Source organism: Lissotriton vulgaris, chromosome 8, assembly GCF_964263255.1.
Source record: "Lissotriton vulgaris chromosome 8, aLisVul1.2, whole genome shotgun sequence".
Lineage (NCBI taxonomy): Eukaryota > Metazoa > Chordata > Amphibia > Caudata > Salamandridae > Lissotriton > Lissotriton vulgaris.
Window position 1 is genome coordinate 1,390,959,180 of NC_141696.1, and position 21,299 is coordinate 1,390,980,478.

At 43.4% G+C, this 21,299-nt stretch overlaps 1 protein-coding gene across 4 annotated transcripts in view; it reads left to right on the top strand.

Annotated features, from left to right (window-relative positions):
- Positions 1-21,299, top strand: part of SIM2 (SIM bHLH transcription factor 2) — a 635,950-nt gene that overhangs the window by 541,328 nt on the left and 73,323 nt on the right. For all 4 annotated transcript variants that reach the window (XM_086933518.1, XM_086933519.1, XM_086933520.1 and 1 more), the window contains exon 6: positions 18,280-18,479. In XM_086933518.1, coding sequence (XP_086789644.1) covers positions 18,280-18,479 — 200 coding nt within the window. The remainder of the gene's footprint in view (positions 1-18,279; positions 18,480-21,299) is intronic.

Genomic DNA, 21,299 nt, shown 5'->3' on the forward strand with positions numbered 1-21,299 from the left:
CGGGGTATTTATAATTATGCCTGCATTTCTATAGGAAGGGCCTTTTTTGGTTTGCTAATAATTTTGGTGATTTTTGACAAATGTTCACAAAATTTTCCAGTAGAAAGTTTCAGGATGATCTGTCAACTGAGGCTGAGACAAATGGTCGGTGGGGGGTCCCAAAACGCAAAATCTCCATGCATTTTCCATAGGTGTTTTTAGACAGAACTACCACAAAAACTGCTGAATAGAATTACATCAAAGTTGGTAGGAGGCTAGGTCTTGACACAGAAAGTGTGCTTTTTATGATTTGATGTAAATTTGATTAGTAGTTTTTCAGATATTAAGGATCAAAAGTTGTTGTATATGTGGACAGTTGGGTTCCAGGGATTCTTACCAGAGTCTTTTGATCCCACTGAAAAAAAGAGCATTCTGATTTTACAGGGATGCCTTTTTTCCCCGTGGGCCAACTCTCTCTTATGGGAGTAAAGCTCCCGCGGGAACGAGTGCTCTGATAGGTTGCCTGCAACATTGGGAAACATGTTGCAGGCAGCCATTACAGGACAACAGGGACTTTTGCTCAGTCTTAATATGTTAAAAAGAAAAAAAAGATATTAGAGGGCAAGGTTGGGATACACTGCTGTCCAAGCCCTTGTAGAGGGATCTCAGAGGGACCCCTTCTAGGGCCAAAATAAAAATATGTAAAAATGGGAATGCCGCACTCCCAAAAGAATTGTGTGATTGCGACATAAAAAAAACATTACTATTAAATATTAGAGGAGGGGTGCCATGAGTGGGCCCCCGCTCCCCCCCCCCCCACCCCAAGCAACTGTTGGGCTCAATAGGGGCCGATTTCTTTATAAAAGGGGAGGAGGCACGCAGCAGCCCTGCCGCAACCATATTTGGGCCCCGGGGCCCCTATCCATTGGGGTGCAATGCTTTACAGGGTCCCTGGGATCCCACCCCTGGAACACTGTGGTTTCCTGCCACAGAGAGTACAGGCATACCTTGACCACACTGTCCTGGGCAGGGAACTACACTGTACTCCTGTCCTGCTCCCCCCACGTCCCCTGAATAAATTAAAAGATGTGGGCATCGAGACTACCACACAAAATGTATTTTAAAAAAAACATGAATAGTAAATGAGAAGCAGCTCATTTATTATTCACTGTTCTGTGAGGGGGCGCCCACTAATTCCCTGCAAGGCAGACCCCCTGCAACATTTAATAATACAGAAAGTCTCCGGGTTAATTAAATCCATGACCTAATTCAAACTTACTATACTTTTTAAAGCACCCCTAGCTGGAGCTCTATGCTCTTCAGATAAAATGCAAGGCCCTTTTGTGGTTGTTTTTATGATTGCATTTTTTTGGGCTTAACTTTTTTCATTCAACAAGATATTTCAATGAGCCTTTCTTTTAAAAAATGTCAGCCCACAAAATGCAATATTAAAAACTATATTCAAAGAAAAACTCAGACTTTTTTTAATTAAAAGTTTATTAAACATTTTTATAATCACCTTTATTAAAGATTGCAGTGTGTGAATTACAGAGATATACATTATATTAAAACATATTTTTGATATTTGGAGAAAGATGATAGATCTGTTTTATATATATTGCTATGCTCACCAGTGGAAAAAGCCAATCGGCTCAATTTTTAAATTTTTGTGTTGACAACCTTTGACAAACTCAGTAAGTAAGTCTAAGTGTAGACAGGACCTGCAGACCTGTAGACAGGGCATGGCCACAAGCCTTTGGCCGTGATCAGGGTGTGGTTGCTTGCCACCGAAAGGTTGGGTGCAGCGCTTGGACCTATGCTAGACCCTGCAGCCAACCCCACATCGTGAGCGGAAGGGGTAAGGCTTTGTATATGGCAATAAAATATTACTTTATGTTAAAAAAGCAAACTAAAAATTCACTAGAAAAAAATCAAAGGATGAAGTGACATTATAATTAGACGAATATTTCAGTGACAGCGTAATGTTTTAAACTAAACAAAAAACACAGAAATTCACCAGTTATAGTTGTTATACAAAGTAACTATAACTTGTGCACTAAATTAACTGTAACTCTTACCCTCGCCACGCACATCTAATTACTCTACATATTACGTCACTCATAACATGACTATATAAACATAAATATATATAAAATAATAATTGACACTACACATGAATTGGTCGAGATTATTGAAAGGAACGAACATTTAAAGTATTTGCTTGATGCACAATTTATAGAAGCAAGAAACTCCCAAAACATGTGTTGCTGGTTGTGGAATTAATGCAATTGAACGGAGAATTTTGAATATTAAGCGAAGAAGCTTTTGAAAATAAAGACTGTATATGGATTTCAACATTGCCACGTGTATTTTTCCCAGAACCTGAATTAAAGTGGACCATATGGATTATTTGCTATAAGGGATAAGGGGATCTGAGAAACAGCGCTCGGCTAGATATACAAAATACAAAAACACATTCTCCATGTCAGGAGCCCCCATCCCATACCTGCAGGGCGGCTTCAAAACGGGAATGGAGCATCCCGTAACCGGCTTTGCGCCAAAACACACATAAGTGTGAAGAAGCCACAACTTAATGACTTATTTACATTTATTCAAAATAATTTGGCAGCATGTCAATCCTTACGCGTTTCAGCTCAAGATAGCCTTGTTCACAGGTGAGCAACGTTGTAATGCTGATTTCCTAGTGCTTTTGACTCACTGGTCATGTGACTCAGGCAAAATACCGCTGTGCCCATCATGCACCTTGAATGTTCGAGGTAAACCTGAACTTTGTGAAAAAGTGTTCAATCTGCTTAATAGCTCATCTCCAACAGTCTCAGTATCATTAGGATAAAGTGCAAAGTGCAAAATTTAAAAGTCACATTTTCTTATTACAAAATGCCAGCTTTGCACAGTACATGCTGCCTTGCTGCAAATCTTTGCTTCCTCCCAAAATGCCAAATTAAGTCAGAGTCGGCAGGAATAGTAAATATCCTTCCTCTTCCTTGCGGACAAATACCTTTGGAAATCCATGCAGTGTCACTCGAGGATGAAGCAGGACATGCTCCCCAATGTAATCCAAAAACACATTCTCCATGTCGGGAGCCCCCATCCCTGCAGGGCGGATTCAAAACGGGAATGGAGCATCCCGTAACCGGCTTCGAGCCAAAACACACAAAAGAGTGAAGATGCCACAACTCGATGACTTGTATATATATATTCACATTAAGAAAACAAAGGTTAAATGTATGTTATAGTTATGTGAACACGTCGGTTAAAACATGCTGTTTTAAACAAATAAAACCACTAAAATTCACAAGTTTGTTATTTCAAGGAACTGTAATTCGTGCCTTAAAGTAACTATATCTCGCACCCGCCACACACAAACAATTATGCCATTTCAGATGTTACAGTGATTTTATCAATTATATCATAGAACATGTTGTGAATGATGTAATAAGCAGTGCATGGAGAGGACGCAAGTTATAGTTACATTAGGGAAAAAGTTACAGTTAGCAGTTATATGTAAAATTTGTTTTATAATACACAGATTTTGTTGGGGGAAAAACATACTTACCGATTGATTTCTTGTTCTAAAATTCCATTTTATTTGTTTATTTTAGCACTCTTCTCTTCTGGAATATGCAAATCTCTTTTAAATGACTTTTAATCAGTACATAATGGTGTTTCCAGGCCTTGGATTACTGGATTCAAAACTCCAGGGCCATAATTTTTTCAGGACCAGAAAATCTGGACAAGGATCTGGATGCAGAGCTGCAGCATCTGCTAAACTCAGCCTAGCCCTTCCTGCTCCTTAACAATGGTAGGAGCTGCAAATGCTTCTCCCAGATCACCCTCATCTGCACTAACAGCGACTACTACACAGATCAACCTAAAGGCTCTGTATCCATTTACCACCAGGTCCAAGTAAGAGATAATCAATACGGATTTGAGCAAATTATTTCCTATTATTATTGGATTTGTGTGGTATTTCCCATTCTAGTGGAAATAGCGTCTAATCTTCAGTTTTAGCTGAGGAGATACTGGCCAGCATCAAAGATTCCGCCTCCCAGAGTGACCAAACATATACCCTTGCAACTCGTAACAGGTATACTACTGCCTTCCATGGCAAATTGTTGGCATTAGCAAATGGAAGATTATCCTTCACCCCTCTATTTGCTCTCTCAAACAAACCATTAGCTATGGGGTTATATAAGGCTGTTCTTTTATATTCTATATTTCTTTCCTTGAGGTATTTTTATTTCATCAAAACATAACAAGACCCCTTTATCTGATATTGACACAGAGTGCCCTTTCTAGCAGCAGGTTTTTAGTGTTTCATGGATAATGTTGACTTCAAAGATCCCCATGCTAAACAAACATTAGCAAAGCCAATAGGTCTGCCCTTGAAATGCTGGTGCAGTGGTTATTATTATTATTTTTTAAAAATATTTGCTTGGGGGAGGAGCTACGCCGCGAACCAAGATGGCAGCATAAGCTCCCGGCTCCGCCAACCTCCGCCGGCGGCTCGAATATCCTGCTGACTATCCTTCTCTCTCACCGGACCCCCGTGCGTATGAAGTGCTTCTGCCTCTTGCGGTGCAATCCCGGTCCTTCCAGCTTACCGGGTGGCGGAGTTATATCGAGAACTATTCTTGGCCTACTCCGTGGCTGAAGCCGGGACCTCGATTTCTAGCCCAGCCGGGTTGGAACTTAACAACATCGGCTGTGGGGTCGGGGCTGCACCCGGTCTCCCAAACTTGGACCATTATGGGGAATTTCGACTGGCATCTCAGTGACTGATTTGAGCGATGTACATGGTACAGTGAGATAATTGAAGACTGACAGCCGCGACCGGGGGTCCGACGCCCGAAGACCTATCTGGGCCGGGGTCGACGGGCTTGGCCCCGCGGGCGGCAAAGGTGTCGATCCTGTCAGTTCGGTGAGCGCCCGCTGTCATCATCGGCTTTGTGCGTGCCCAGTGCCTTGGAGTTTGTGTTCGGTGGTCGTGTCCTGCTTCGTCTCTTTGGGGGAGGAGATGGAGGAGGCGGACGACACAATATCGCTGAGGTCCGTAATGGCCGCCATTGGGGCGCTCCACTCTCAAATTGTCGACATTTACGATCGAATGTCTGTACCGCTGACTAAGGCCTGTTTCAGACCGGTGCAAGATGCCCCGACATACCATCAGCAACCTGTGGTTCCAGTGGAGTCCTTTATTTCTTGTTCTGAAAGCCCGGAGCGGAAGCCTGCCTCAGCCCACTCGGATGAATCTGGCTTGGTGGATGGCGCACTTGAGATCAATGCTGGCTTTCCCTCCTCAATCCTCGTTCGACGTAACATCGGTGCTAAAAGTGTTGCTCGCCACGACCGGCTCTTCATCGACTGTCTGAGAAGCTCGTCGCTTTTTCTTATCCTTCCCGGACGGAATTGTGGATGCCGCCATCTTGTATCCTGTTTTCGATCTGACTCCATTCTCTTGTACTGTGTTGAATGGTCCGAACTCCTCATGAAGACTCTGGACTGGGCAATGAGAACTCTCGGACAGATACGTACTGGTCAGGGTTGATTTTGATGATGTCCTATTTTCGATTTGACCCCATTGTCTAGTACTGCATTGAACGCTTTGATTTCCGTATGAAGACTCTGGATCGGGCGGCGAGGACTACCGTAAAGAATGTACTGGTCAGGGTTGATTTTGTCTCCTGGGGTTTGCTGCGTCTTGTGCTTTGAGCCGGGATTGTACCTCATATTGTAACGGGGGCGGGTGGTTTGGTTGCTGTCCCCCCACAGGCTCCGGGGTAATATTTGCTTCGTGCAGTGGACGAGATGTCCTGGGAGGGTCACCACTGGCAAGGGAGACCGGGAGTGTGTTTGTTCTTCCCCTCCTCCGCTTTTCTTCCTTTCTTTAGGGTAGTTCCGGGGCGACAGGCACGCTGTTAGTGGGTTAGGCCATAGCCATTACAGGGGTGCAGGGTGGCGGGTGTTAGGGGGGGTTTTGTTATTTTAGTTTGTTTTGTTCTATGGTCCTTTTCCTTTCTTTCTTCTTCCCAGTGGGTTGGCTGTTTCTCCTTTTGCCTTGCTTGATTCTTGGGGAGTCTACACCAGCTTTTATTTCATTGTCTCTTGAGGGTGGATGTACGGGAGGGTGCTCGCACTTTATCGCTTGCTAGTGGACATATTTTTACTCCCAGTCTGTTGCGTGATCAACATTGTATTGGTTTGAGGCCTGTTTTTTGAATGTAGTGCGTAACACCCCCCTCGTCTCTGACTGCTTCTCAAGTATGGTGTGACGCCTTTCATAGTAATGCCACTACTGACTCTTCAAAAAGATAAAATTAAACCTTTAATATGTTTATTATATCGATGATGCATTTACTCGCTTGCTGCAAATCTTCGTAATCGCCGGGATTGCTTACAAATGTGTGCACTTTGAATTGAATTGCCAATTTGCGGCCAGCCCCTGTGGTTGTGGGCCGACGCTTGTACTACTTCGTTTACATCAATAAAGGTTTTCAAAAAAAAAAAAAAAATATTTGCTTATTGAATCAAAAGGCATAGAGACATACCTATATATGCAATTTGGGTAATCATGCCATCGAGAGCAAAAAATTGAACCAACACCAACACCCAACACCCCCCCTCCCCCCCTCCCCCCACCCCCCAATAATTTGGACTACAGTACATCTTACATTTGATATCGGATACCGGCATGAGTGGGTGGTCAGTGAACATTCATGGCGGGGCTCTACATCATGAGGAACAACCCCCCACCACTTGGCAGGAGTACAGTCAGTGGTCGAAGTGGGCAGGAACGGCAGGGCACGGCGTGCCCCTACTTCTTTAATTCTGTAGCTTCGGTTCCCCTACTTTTTTATTATGAACATGCGTCCCTGGACGTCAGAAATATTCTGTTCGTGGACGGGCGGGGAGCAGAGAAGCAAAAGGTCTCTGTCTCTTACTTCCTGCCCAGACAAGACAAGGAAGGTGTCCGCTTCTGCTCTGCCGCTGGCAGCTGCCCCCTCTTTCTTACTCCTATTCCCGCTCTTTCTGCCTAAATTCTTCTCACTTTTCCGAAAATCATGAATCAAGAAATGGTTCTCACCGTCTCTTCCTGTCGTCCATTTGTACCCCTGTGAAATGGATGCAAAAAGAGAAAACCACTTTTGCTGAAAATGCCGTTTTGACATTTTTCTATTCCAAAGTGCAGCCTCGGAAATAAAATGTTCAAACTGTGAAAAATAATTAAATAAAGCAAGATGGAGTGTTCTTAAAGTGGCCAGATAATTTTTTTCAAACCCCAACACATTAGCGCCACTTTACAGAGTTTGCCAGCAAAGCGCTACTTTTGTTTTCTTGTCTTTCTTTGAACAGCATTGTTTTCCTCCAGTACCTCCTACCTGGAGGCAGGGCCGGTGCTAGGCATGGGCAGTGTGAGCAGCCGCCCAGGGCCTGGCACTCTCCCTGCCAGGATGGGGCCCCCCACAATGGCAATTAACACCCCACTAGTCCTTGTGTATGTCTGGCGATCAGAGTGAAAGAAATGCTTCAGAAACAGGCTCATGCGAGTGGGGTACCCCCTCCTGGGGCCTCTAAGGAATGGTGTGGTAAGGCCTAGGGGACGGTACGCCTCTCAGGCAGCCAGTTCAGAGACTCCACAGGGCGCCCATTGTCAGCACTTTAGCCCACACAGGTTTAACTCAGCCCCCAAGCAATTCTCACACCTTCAGTTCGAAATGGGCTGTACAAGAGTTGCTTGGGGTGGCTGAGAAGAGGAGCTGTGGCCCAAGTGGAGTCTGCACAAAGCAGCTTCCCCGAGATCAGAAGGTGTCACTTATGTAGATTTCAGGGGCCTCCCACATTCCCTTTTGCCCAGGGCCCCGAAAATCCTAGGACCGGCCCTGCCTGGAAGTACTGCAATACCTGGTTGATGGTGGATTGGAAAACGAAATGTGTACAGCTTGTATTAAATCTTCCATTCCTTATGAGTGTTTGCTTTGTCCAGGATGTTGTTACCTTTTCTTTTAGGCAGCATATTGCTCTTGCCTAGTGTGTAATTTGAATTGAGCCGCATCCAGTTATTTATAGCAGGTCAAATTGGATTGTAGCTGAAGGCAGTATGAGTTTCTCTCAGTGGGGCAGTATGGTGTTCAGTGAGGGAGCAGCTGTAGCACTGGGGGCAGAGCTGCTAAATTTAGAACTGGGGAACCAGGTTCATCCTTCATGAACAGTCCCCCGGACCACTCTCCTGAGGGATCACATTCCCATGCCAGACCTTAGAAGGCACCAGAAAAGCCCTGGTGTGTTAGCACCAGCAGATGGACCCTAGCAGTGGCAACTGTGGCTTCACCTTGAAGGCGTGCCCACCACAATCCATACTGAAGTTCACCTCCAGTCTTGCGGGCAGGCCTACGAAGTAGCAGACCTTGGAGCAACAGTGACTGTCACTGAGGTCACAGGACCCCTGAGAAGAGCTGGCTCTAGGGCGGTGCGACTTGTGTGACCGCAACGGGCGCTGAATTTGAGTGGGGGAGTCGTATATTATGGTTTTAAAAGCACTTGCTGCCTCCTTCCTGGCCACCAGCTATTTTTGGCAATAATAAAAATGCCATGATAACTCTGATGAATAAACTTCTTCCTATAGCGAGATCTGAGATTTGTCTAGTGGAAGTTTTGACTCATGGAAAGATAGCACAGAGGGTTAATGTGCCTGCTGCAAAGAAAATGTACCAGGCCAATCACAAAGTGCACATATTGTAAATAGGTCAGTGGGTTACTGCTTTTGTCAGTGAGATCCTTTTGCTACTTGCAGTTTATAAGTTAAAATCTTAACAAAGAACAGTGAGCTATTAACTTTCATCTAAGAGCTGCATACAAACTGCAAGGCATAAACTAAAGCGTTATGGTTTTTTCCCCAAGCCTTTGATTATCTTAATGTTGCAAAAAGTGTTATTTTTGATACAAATCAATAATGATTTTTAAAGAGAACCCCCAATCATGGTATTAAGTTTTAAATTCTGAGTTTGTGTTTCTCCAGGCCAATCACTATTAAACTATACTGTCCACTAGTATGGTTATCATGTGACTCCTACACCTTCTGGTCCTTTGTCTTATGTAACATTTCCTATACAGTCATTTACACACGTAAAATTGATTATCTCTGTGTATATTGCTGACGACAGAAACTCCATGGCTCGGAAACAAATGGCTCGTGCTTCCACTTTTAAGCATTTTTGGGACATTCTGTGATTAAAATAAATTCACAAAGTGGAATATGTTTCTAATGTCAATAGCTCATATTAATCGTTAAATAATCATGTGTATCCATTGGTTGAATTATATAACATAATAAGCTGTAACTGGTCAGTGAAATGCCACACAAATACTAAAGATTTGAATGTTTTGCGCATCCTGGCCACACCTCTAACTCCGCCCACTGATCCAATCCTCTGGTTATTCCAGCCCTCTGATTCTCCGCCCACAGTTCCCTTATTTTTGTTCCCCCACTTCGACCACTGAGTATAGTACAGACTGCTCACGTCAAGTCCGTCTGAGTGCGTAAATATGCCATAAGGGACACCCAAAAATCTTTGGGACGTGAGGTTTCAGGTAACTCCTCAGCATATATCTCTAATTTGTCTTTGCAATAAAGTAAGTCTCAAATCCAGTTTTTTACTGTGGGAGTGGATTTGGCCCCCCAGAAAAGTGCTACAGACCTCTTCGCAAACAGAGTGGAAATTGCCGTGATCCGCCGATTGCATGGCTTTCACTTTTTCACATAACCCAGCAGGCAAAGCTCTGGCGTGCAATATACAGGTTCCAACACAACATCCGTGAGAATATTTGTAACCTTGGACCAGAAAGCAAAAATTCCAGGACATTTCCAAGACATATGTAAAAAATCAGCGTCAGCTTGCCCACACCTCACACAATTAGCAGATTCACGCAAACCATACTTATGGAGTTGTAATGAGGTATAATAAAGTTGGTGCAAATATTTAAAGTGGATCAGCCGTAGATTGCAATTCGCCATGAGGCGACCAGTCAGCGCACAACAGTCCCTCCACCCATTCAGTGTAAGTGCAGGTCCTAGCTCATTTTGCCATCTACGATAAGAAGGTTGCTCCTCAATCTCCCGCTCGCGCAGTGAGGCATTATAGATTTTAGTGATAGGACCTTTCCGCACTCTCTCCCCCCCCCCAGCATAACCTGCAGCGCTTGCAAAGTAACAGGTTCCTCTGGGTAATCTGGGTAAATAGTTTCAATAGCTTGCCGCACCCTAACGTATGCAAAACCTAGCATAAACCCATGACCTGTAGATCCTTGGATATCGAGCAAACATTTGAAGCGACCATGTATAAGGATCTTCTATTCGGGATATACCTACAGCCGCCAGTTCCTTCAGAGCTGGTTTCTCCCTTGCTGCAGAGATGTCTGGGTGTGAGGATAGTAGTAACCACTTGGCATATATATATATGGAAGCCGCACCCGTTTGGCAAGTATCTTCCAGGCCCAAGCAGTGCATAACACTGGGTTAATCTCAGTTCTGGGACCTCCTGATCCCACAGAGAGGGTCGCTGCCTGCAGAGGCAATGGTCGGACAGCATCAGATTCAATCGCAAGATGAGGTAAAAATCTAGGCGGATAATGTTCCAGATCCCAATCTGTCCAATTGAGCAAAGTCTGAGCGAATTTTTTTCAGTTAGTTCAGTCCGCGCACATTCCAAGTAACAAATGTAACCACACCACTCATACCATGCATTGACCAGCGAAGAAGTATCCAACGACTTGCATCTAGCCCAACATATAAAAAATACCACCAATGATCATGCCAATGAGGGCATGTAAGAATATCACACCTGTCCACTCATCCCGCCTCCCCAAACCCAGCCACCCACCCACTTCTGCGTCCCCAACAGTGCCAAAGCTATCCCAGGTCTGAAAAACCCCTCCCCAACAAAAACATATGAAGTAACTGTGCATTCGGGGGGCACCCATATAGGGGGTCGCAGAGTGCAACTGGCCTCCCAGCTAGTGAGAGGTGGCCGAGCAGGTCAAAATCTTGCCCTAAAAAGCACGACTGTGGCTTAATACAAGGGCATATTAGCTACCTGAATTAGAGTTAACCAATCAACAAATATTATACGTTAACCTCCACATTTTGCATCCCTAAGTGAGTAGCAGTACGTCACTTATACAATAAAGAGCACATCAATTAAAAATTTCAGAGTTCACTCGTCTCCATCTGGGGGCGCATGCACCGCACCCTGCCTGCGCTTCAGCTGTTTTGCATGGTCCATTGGAGCCTTGGGATTTGAGAAGATTTTGTAAGCACCATCCGGCGCTATTCGCAGACGTGCGGGATACGGGATGACGTTATTGTTTGCTTCAGATTTCGCTCATACAAAACCCATGAAATGTAGCAGCTATGGTTACCTGAGCTAACTATGCCCCTGCAATACACTGCTCATGACCTCACATATTACATCACTAGTGATGTGATCAGTGACATCACTGATGACATCATCCATTGAATATGAGTGTTTTCTAAAGGTTTTTGTGTGTTAAATGTATATACTAAGGTACCACAAACGTTAAATTTGTATACCTTGTGTACTACTAATGAGTGATTCCTTTTTTTAACATAGTTTATGCAAATCACTCTGTTTATCCATTTGTGAGTGGGTGTCTTGGTGACTGTACAGGTGTGGGAGTGGGTGTATCGGTGGATATGTGGGTTTCTGAGTAGCTGTATGGGTGACTTAGTGGCTGCATGAGTGGCTATATTGGTGAGTGAGTGGGTGGGTGAATCAGTTGTTGTGTGGGTGGATGAGTGAGTGGTTGTGTGAGTGGCTGTATGGATGAGCAACTCAGTATATAAGTGGTTGTATAGGCGATGCGGCGAGCGCAAGGTAAGTGCTGTCTATGAATGAGTATGTGAGTGGTGGTGTGAAAGTGTGAGTGGACATATGAGAGGTTGTATGAGGTTTTAATGCCTGTGAGAGTGGTTCTGTGGATGATGTTGTCACCCACCAATGCAGCCACTCACACAACCACTAAGTCATAAGCAGTGCATGGCAGGGGCGTAAGTTATAATTAGCTCAGGTAACTATAACTGCTGAATTACACTGGTTTTGTACGAGTAAAATCTGAGCCTAACTATAAAGTCTGGGTAACTTTTGTTTTTTTCAGTGAATATCTAAGGTTTTTTTTAATTCTATTTCCTAACTATAACATCCCTGTAAATGTTTTTCCAGTGAATTTCTACATTTTTGTAAATTCTATCCCCTAACTTTAACATGCCTGTACCTTTGTTTTTTTAAAGTGAATTTGTACGTTTTTAAAAAAATGTTATTTCCTAACCGTGGCTACTAACCTTTGACACTGTGTGTGAGTGAGTACCTGAGTGTCTCAGTGGGTGTATGAGCATCTGAGTAGGTTTGTAATTGGGTGTGAGAGAGTGAGTGGGGGGTATATGAGTGTCTGAGTGGGTCTATAAGTCTGAGAGGATCTGTGAGTCAGTGCATGAGTCTCTGAGTAGATCAGTGTGTGGGTAAGGGAGTATTAATGATTTTGTAAGTGGGTGCATGAGTGTCTGACTAGGTCTATGAGGGGGTGCATGAGTGAATGGGTCTGTGAGTGGCTGTGATAGTGTCTGAGTGGGTTCTGCTTGTTTTCTGCCTCTTTCTGCTTGTTGCTGACTTTCATTTTCCTCTTTCTGCTAGTTTCTAATCTGTATTTAGCTTCTTTCTACTCATTTCTGACCATTATATTGCCTCTTTCTGCTCATTTCCGAGCTTTATTTAGCCTCTTTCTACTAATTTCTGAATTTTATTTTGCCTCTTTCTGCTAGTTTCTGATCCCTATTTTGCCACGCGGGCCCCTCCTTTGATCTGCATGGGCAAGCCTGAGGAGGTGGTGGTCCCAGGAGCCGTATATGGCCCGAGAGGGGGACTGCATCATCTCCATCCCAGTTTTAATTATAGTAAAGCTCCTGGGGAGGTGGTGGTCTCCAGGGGATCTGCGTACATTCCTCAGGGAAGGGGTGTTTCCCTAGGCTTGAACACGTCCCAGGAGGGGGGTCTGTAAGGGCCCCCCCTCCAAATTGAAATTAAAGGCCGGGGAGGTGGGGGTCCCCAGGTGTCAAAAGAGCCCATGAAGGGGGGGGTCCATGCGGCCCTTCTCCATTATACTATAACGGCCTGGGAAGGTGATGGTCTCGAGAGCTTAAAAGTGCCTCAGGAGGGAAGCTTCATGAAACCCTCTCCATTTTATAATTCCGCATGCCCCCGGAAGCTTGCCCACCCAGGGGCTAAAGTAGAGAGCGTTTTTCGGTGGTCGCCGTGGATCCAGCGTGACTTCTGATGAAAAATAAAACAATGTCTTTCTTTCTTTGTACTGTGGGGTCCAAGGGGGACCCGAAGACAACTGTTAGGGGCTAAGGGTATAACTACCCTAGACCCTTTTCTTTTTTTAAATACTTTTGTCAGGGATTTGGCTGAAGCTGAGTTTCAAGATGGCTGCCAGCACTTCCTGGTTGAAGTGTTGGCAGCCAATCAGATTTGAGCACTGGAATTGTCGGATCCTAGTTGGATCTGCATTCCTATATGTCTACATTTGGATTTATTTTAATAGCTTAAAAACTACTGAACTGATTTACACCAATTCACAAAAAGATTGCTTTCTGAACAAACAGTGACTTTTCTGTCAAATTTGGTGTAATTCCGTTCAGCAGTTTACCTGTAGTCATGGCTAATATATCCCTATGGCAATTTGCATGGGAAAAACGTGTTTTGGGACTCCCTTTTTCTCAGCCCCCTCTTGACAGATCACCCTGAAACTTTAAAGAGAGCAACTGAAGTGACCATCATACTAATGTAAAATTTTTTGTGAGGATTCGTCAAATGGCACCAAAATTATTAGGTAATATATACATTTATTTATTTACCATTTATAAAGTGCCTGTTTACACCCACCGGTTCTTCCCCACTCGAGGATTCTAACCCCCAACGGAAGGAGGGATGAGAGAGGGAAGATGGAACGATGCCTAAATCTAAGATGAGGTAGACTAAACACTCCCTATTTGAGTACGCAATAGCCAGGTTTTTAATCCCTTTTGGAAAGTCCTTTCTGTCGGTTCTTATCTCAGATTCAGGGGCAAGGTATTCCACCTTTTGGCTGCTAGATAAGTGATGGACCGGGCTCCCATTCTGGCTCTCTGCTCTCTTGGCACCTTCATTAGGTGGGCCCTACAGATTTTATATTATGTGAAGGTGTGAAGGGTGTTATCATAAATCGCAGGCAGCTCAGGCCTTTGTTCCACAACATTCTGTGGCAATAGCACATGGCCTTATAGGTAATCCTCTTCTCCACTGGCAGCCAGTGAAGACTATTCAGAGCTTTGGAGGTAGATGCTCCTCTCGAAAGAGTAAGGACTAATCGTGCAGAAACATTTTGAATGCATTGGAGTTTAGTTAGACTTCCTTTAGTGGCTTCCAAGTAGAGGATGTTAACATAGTCTATTTGGGACATGACCAGGACATGAACAACTATTTTCCCAGCCAATATAGGTAGTAAGTCCAGGAGCTTCCTTAGGACTTTGAGGGTCCAGAAAAACGTGCCCACTTCCTAATTTGACACTCAAATGAGAGTTTAGGATCAAACCAACCCCACAGATTTTTGGTTTCCGCTTTCGGGACATGGGTTTGACCCAGGGCCTCAGGCCACCAGGCAGATGACCAGATAGAAGGTGTTTTCCCGACTATCATTGCCTCCGTTTTGTTGCCATTAAGTTTTAGGCAGTTGTTGGTCATCCAGGAGGCTAGCTGTTCTAAACATAGAGAGAATTGTGTTGCAGCCGCCTCAGCATTCTGAGATATAGTTACTATGAACTGCATATTTACACAAGGGGGACAATATACAGATTAAATAGAGTAGAGCTCAATCTAGAGCCTTGTGAGACAACTTGCGTTAGAGGGATGCTATCTGACATATGCGTATGCTGGGCAACTTGAAAGCTCTGCGTTAGAAGGAAAGAGGTCATCCAGCATAATGCTGTACCCTAACCCCGCAGCGACTTAACCTCTGAAGAAGTAGGTTATGCGATACAGTGTTGAAAGCTGCGCTTAGATCAAGTAATACCAAAGCGGATGTTTGTCCTTCATTCGCACACCTTCGCAAGGTTTCGATCGTGCGAAGTAGGGCCGACTCAGTAAAGTAACAGGCCCTGAAACCCGATTGAGTGGGGTGAAGCAAATCATTCAAAGTAATGACTATTTATAACTACACACTAAATACAGTTACTGGGCATGACATGTAATTGCCTCCCAAATTCTTTAAGAGGGACCTTTTTAGCACGGGGACGCACCGGTGGTGTAACCATGCGCTCTACAAATGGCTAAACTAAACTAAATTAATATAATTTGTGAGTTGGTTATTCACAGCTTCTCCATAATTTTATAATTTTAGCAAAGACTACATATATATCAACATTAACAATAAAAGGAATGTAGGGAAAAGTATTCAGAAGCTCCACACAGTAAGACTGATGCTCATTAAGTTCCTCGCTCGCAATTGCTGTTACAGATACTGACTGCCAATACGCGCATATTGGATATATATGCAAAGGGAGGGTCTGTGGAGCTAATGCCTATGATAATATTATAAAAGTAACTCAAAGACAATACTCACAGTTGCCAAGAAACGCCACCTCGGTTGTCAGCTGTGCCCATGAATCCTGGAGACCAGCCAGATACATTCAAGCTGATAACAGTAACGATGTCGAACTAAATATAAGCCACAATAGACAAGCAGCTAGCAAGGAGTAGTGCTTAACAGGAAAGAAGGTAACACAAAAGGCACAGCTGGCATAATGCAAGTAACAAACAACACAAGGAAACTGGAAGCTAGAATAACAGGGATAGGAAGGTAGCAAACTAGAAAATGGAACTAAGGTAAATGGGAAGAAAGGCAAGGACTGGGATAAAGGGAACTACTGGCAGAAACAGTGCATGCTTCAAGGAAGAACTAAAATAGTGCCGGCACAGGAATCAGATATCAAGGTAACAAGAGTAGCAAAAGTTCAGGAACTCATTAAAAAGTTGTCAGCCAAACAGGAACACTATTACACTGGCCAACACTGGACTGAAGGAAACTGGGGCTTACAAGAGCTCATCGTGAACACATGCATCAGATGTAGGCAGGCTAGCACCTGCCACCCACAAATGTACGGAATTCCTCCTCTCATCCTAGGTCTTCAGAGGTAGAGATGAAGCAGTAAGCAGGGCATTCTGTGTAACAGAGTTTTTAGAGCAAGCAGAATGGCTTTCACAAAACCTGGCATGGATCAGAAATGAACTGGAATTTCCAAAACGCGCCAAGAGCCTGGGATTCAGTACGTGGGTATTGTAGGTGTGTCGTAAGCTTGTTAGAACACTGGAATGTCCCACAGTAAAGACCCCTGTTGGTCAGCATGAGAGTGCAGGGAGCAAATTATGACAATTTATTAAAAACACATTTACTGGTATGGATGGATTAATACAAAAGAAAAATCAAGCCTTTTAGTTGTGCTAGGAACTTTACCATTACTTGATATGACGGTGACAAGAAGAAATCATAACCCAATCAGGCACTCGGATGCAAGCAACAACAATGTTACAATGTCTAGTAAACACCTGATAACAGCAACTTTAAAAAATGAAGAAATTAAGTAAATCACTGTGTGAGTAGGCATAAAAACTGCAGGCAAAGTTAGTAGCCATTTCCTAAAATAATATGCAAAAATAAAATTAAAACTTTTTTTAAAAAAGAGATTTGTTATTAAAGTGAAACAAACTATTGTGAAGTGGCTGTTAACAACATGCACAAGCTTCCAAAGTTACTCAAAGTTAAGGGAGCAAATGGGTAAATTGAGCTGACTCTTTGCCCCATGATGTATGCTGTGGTGTGTGGAAATAAAATATGAATGACAATTCAACAGACCAATGGATGAAGCCTGCTTACCAAAAGCCACTCGACTTATGTAAGTTATGTATGAATTGTTTGGAAAGCAATAGTATGGATAGACAGCTAAAACAAAACCAGGTGCCAGACTAAATCAAAAACATATATTTTTTAGGACCCTTTTATAATGTTTAAACTTTGATTAGTTTGAACTACATTTGGTGTGACGAAGTTCCGAGTTCTGGAATGTGTATTTCTCAATTTCGGTGCAAACTGGCAAAGACATGAGGCACATTTAACAAGGATGCAAAAACGGATTGTTGTTTCTACCTTAATCTCGCATTGTGGTTGTTTTTAATATACAAAAGGTTATAACCATCATCAACAATGTATGTGCATATTCAACTAAGAAAATCATTGAATCAATTCATACAGTATATTGGTTAAATGAAAGTGTGAGACGATATGTTCTAGGACAGCATTTAGAATTTATGTTATGGAGATTTGAGGGAACGGATTGTCTTGCTTGTTTTCCTTTTGCTGGGAAGCCCTTCCTCCTGCCTACCAGCCCTAACCACCCCCAACTAACCTGAGAGTTGTCAGTTGCCATTGTAGAGGGAGATTGCTCATGGTCAATGTTTCCAAGGCGGAGGATTGGCCTCCACTGAATTCTGTTGGAGGCTGCAACGCGGAGGACGGGAGGCCCTCGCCCATGAACTCTGAGGGCGTCAGACCAAAACAATTTTCGGAACGGATAGGCATAGAAGACATAATCTAAGCTGCACAGCTACATTTGACTCTTGGTTGTCTTGCACTCGCTTTACGCAGTATACACCCCCACATGCTGTCGAGCAGTGATTGACAGCCAGCCACAGAGAAACAACCACAACCTGCATGAATTAAAACCAGTGTGCTACTCCCACGTGGTTATGCACTGCAGACTGTTGCAATCCCTGAATGGGAAGCATAATGGCAACCTGCAGCAACCACTGGCCATAGGAGTGAGTCATAAAAACAATGCATTAAAAAATAAAACAAAGTTTTCTGTCATTGTCCAGAGCCATACTACAATGATACCGATGCTCATACAGTGCGCACTATACCACAATTGGACCTAGCAGCTGACCGTCTTCTGGAGGCCCAATGTTCTATCATTGTGGCATTGAGAATCAGGTGGCACGTCCCATCAGTGAAATCCACAGTGGCCCAGTCACAGGCTCTTCTCCTACTCGCATAGCTCTTCTGCTATTCCCCAGGGACCCCTACTCAAGATTTGCACTGCTTGGTCAGTGACTTTCACACGTTGGTAATTCTCTCCTCACTTATACGGTCATTCACCTCCATGTTCTTTCCTTGCAGGTGATTCACTGCAGCGGATACCTCAAGATCCGGCAGTACATGCTGGACATCTCCTTGTACGATTCGTGCTACCAGATCGTGGGACTGGTGGCGGTGGGTCAGTCGCTGCCTCCAAGCGCTATCACGGAGATCAAGCTGCATAGCAACATGTTCATGTTCCGTGCAAGCCTGGACCTCAAGCTGATATTCCTGGACTCCAGGTAAGCTGTTCAACAGCTCAGTCCTCAGAGCCACCCGCGCGAACAGCTCAGCCTGTCAGATCCAATTACAGCTCCACAACATGGTTCGCCAAGCAGACACTGTATATATTGTATTACTATGTATCTAAGATGGTAGCAATTACACGCAATTTACATATGCATGCAATCACTGGAATGTTGGTCAAAACTATGGGAAAAATCCAGAAGTTTTATCAATACACATGCTGTCCAGTCTGTGCAATATACAAATGCATGAGGAGAGAGCCAGGGGCGAGACAATGCCAAGTTTGTGTTGATTGATAAATTAAAGGAAAGTCTTGGAAACATTTTTTGTTCACATACTTCAGATTATGAACAAACTAGACGTCATTAAAAAGAAAAGGAGATGAAAGCTCTGGGCAGTGTGGGTGCTCACAGTGTCCAGATGACCTGCAGTCTTTCACGAGAAAAGAAATTGAGTCAAAAGTCCTTAGATCTGAAATAGATGCTCAGTCTACCTACGAAAAAAACTCAAAGAATATGTTTTCCGCAAAACTTTAGAGTAATCTTATTTGTATGTATAACAGTTACATATTAAAATAGATAATATGAAGATATTAAGATGGAGTGGAGAATTGGTGCCTAGAAATGCTGGGTCTAGTGTCTCAGTGAACCAATGCATCCATTGCAGGGATCCGTGCTTGACCTTCTTTCATTGGCACTAGTTCAACATATGGTGGCTCCATTCAACCTTTTATCCTTCTGAGGTTGATGCATTAGGTTGCAGAACAATAAACATATGTTAATCCGTCAATGGTACCGGGACACCCCCTGGGGGTACCGTGGGCTATACAGACTTGCCTTTATGTTAGAAAGGCACTCTATCTTAAAGTCTTTCAGAGCTTAATAGGAAAGAAGGTAACAGAGGAAAAAAATCAACTTATCTCTAATCAGTCAATTTCTAGACCGCAGACTGTAGAAAAGAAACCAATGCCTGGTCAAATTTAAGGTCCCCATTATCAGAAGGTCTGATTCCAATAATTTAGTGAAAATGTAATCGAACACATAGCACTTTGCTAAAGAGAGAGATGCCGTTGTTAGGTTTGGCTTGGCAATGCAGATGTCTGCATGACCCATTATTACCAGTTCTTTAAATTATGCATAGAGGGGGTTTTGGTTCCACCCAGAGGACTATTCCCCCCTCACCTCACGCTATAACCTGTGTGCTGTATCACTTTGCCTCCTATGGAGTCTACGGACTATTTTACATCTCAAAAGTACTCTCAATCATCACAATGCTTTATCCCATAGATGCACTGTTTACAGAAAGCAATCGTGTTTTGTTTTTTCAATGCAGTGTTTTTTCCAATGTTTTAGCTAGATCTCTTTCTTCTTAAGTTTCTTTATTTCGGTCAATACTACCATAAAAGCACACACAGATACAATCAAAAACATAATACATTAAGAAGAAAGTACCCTATACAAAACAATAATTTAAAAACCACCGTTCGCATGAGTCAAAGGAAGGAAGCATATAAAATGGTGAAAATGGCATTGAAAATAGTGTTAAAACAGCATAAAGTTACCAAGTTTAACGGCAGATTTTTAAAATACTCCCTCTCTAAAACAAATTTCCTGCGTACAAATAGGTTGCAAATAAAATAAAGCGGCTCTACATTTTTTTAACCGTGCCTTTTGCATCGCTGGGATCACTAGGCCCTTAGACAAGTGTTTATAAAATCTACAAAAGCATACAAAGTACATCAAGGTTTGGTCAGATTTTTTGTCATAAAGGCAACGGCTAATGGTGGTAACATCATATTGACCAAGAGGGAAGCATACTTTCCATCTGACTGAACCCAGGTGGAATCTAGCGGAAACATTAAAAATAGCACCAATAACACATGAGAAACTAACACTTCTATTCATCATACATGTGATCCAACTAAGATTTAACATCTTTCAGGAAAAGCCTGAAAACATGGCTGTTTGACAAATAGCCTGGTGTAAACTCTCACACTCCCTCTTTTTTCCTTACGCCTTTTGTAGGGATCTGTGTATTCGAAAGGTAAAAAGCGCCAGGACACCTCCGGGTAATCGCGTGCTATATAAGTTATCATCGCATAACATAACGCGATGTCTCCCAGCGGTGATAAACACCATTTCAAATATGGCTCAATCCCAGGGCAGGTTTCAATCATCACATAACGTCTGAGGGTATCTGAGGCGGACAATGCCAAGTCTCTATCCCAGGCGCATGTCCTCAAAAAAACTATCCTTTACCTATAACTTGTCCTCCTTCTTACTGGAGGCTGGCCACGTAAAGAGGTTAGGTCTCCCTCAGCTGGAGAAGTTTGACTGGATGTATTTAAACCAGGATATCGAAGATCCCAAGGAGCACGCCAAACAGTCCTTAATTAAATCTCTATCAAAGGAGGCCTGGACATTACACCAGATGGCACACCAGAGTAACAGAGGGTCCAGTTTTATACAGTCTTCCACGTAATCTAAGCCAAGCTCCTCGTGCACCATAAGGTTGTGGCTGCTGGGAGCTACCCCCAAAATCTCCAAAGCACCCTATTTTCTTCAATCTGCAGACTTTCCTTTTTACAATGACACCAAATCCCAGCACCATGTGTTAAAATAGGGACACACTTACGTCTAAAAATATAAACGAGCGGACAAATAAACCTATTCCCTATACTAGCGGAAACATTAAAAATAGCACCAATAACACATGAGAAACTAACACTTCTATTCATCATACATGTGGTCCAACTAAGATTTTTCTCAAAAGTAGCACCTATGAAGGGGAAGGCTCGTACTCTCTCAATGCGCTTG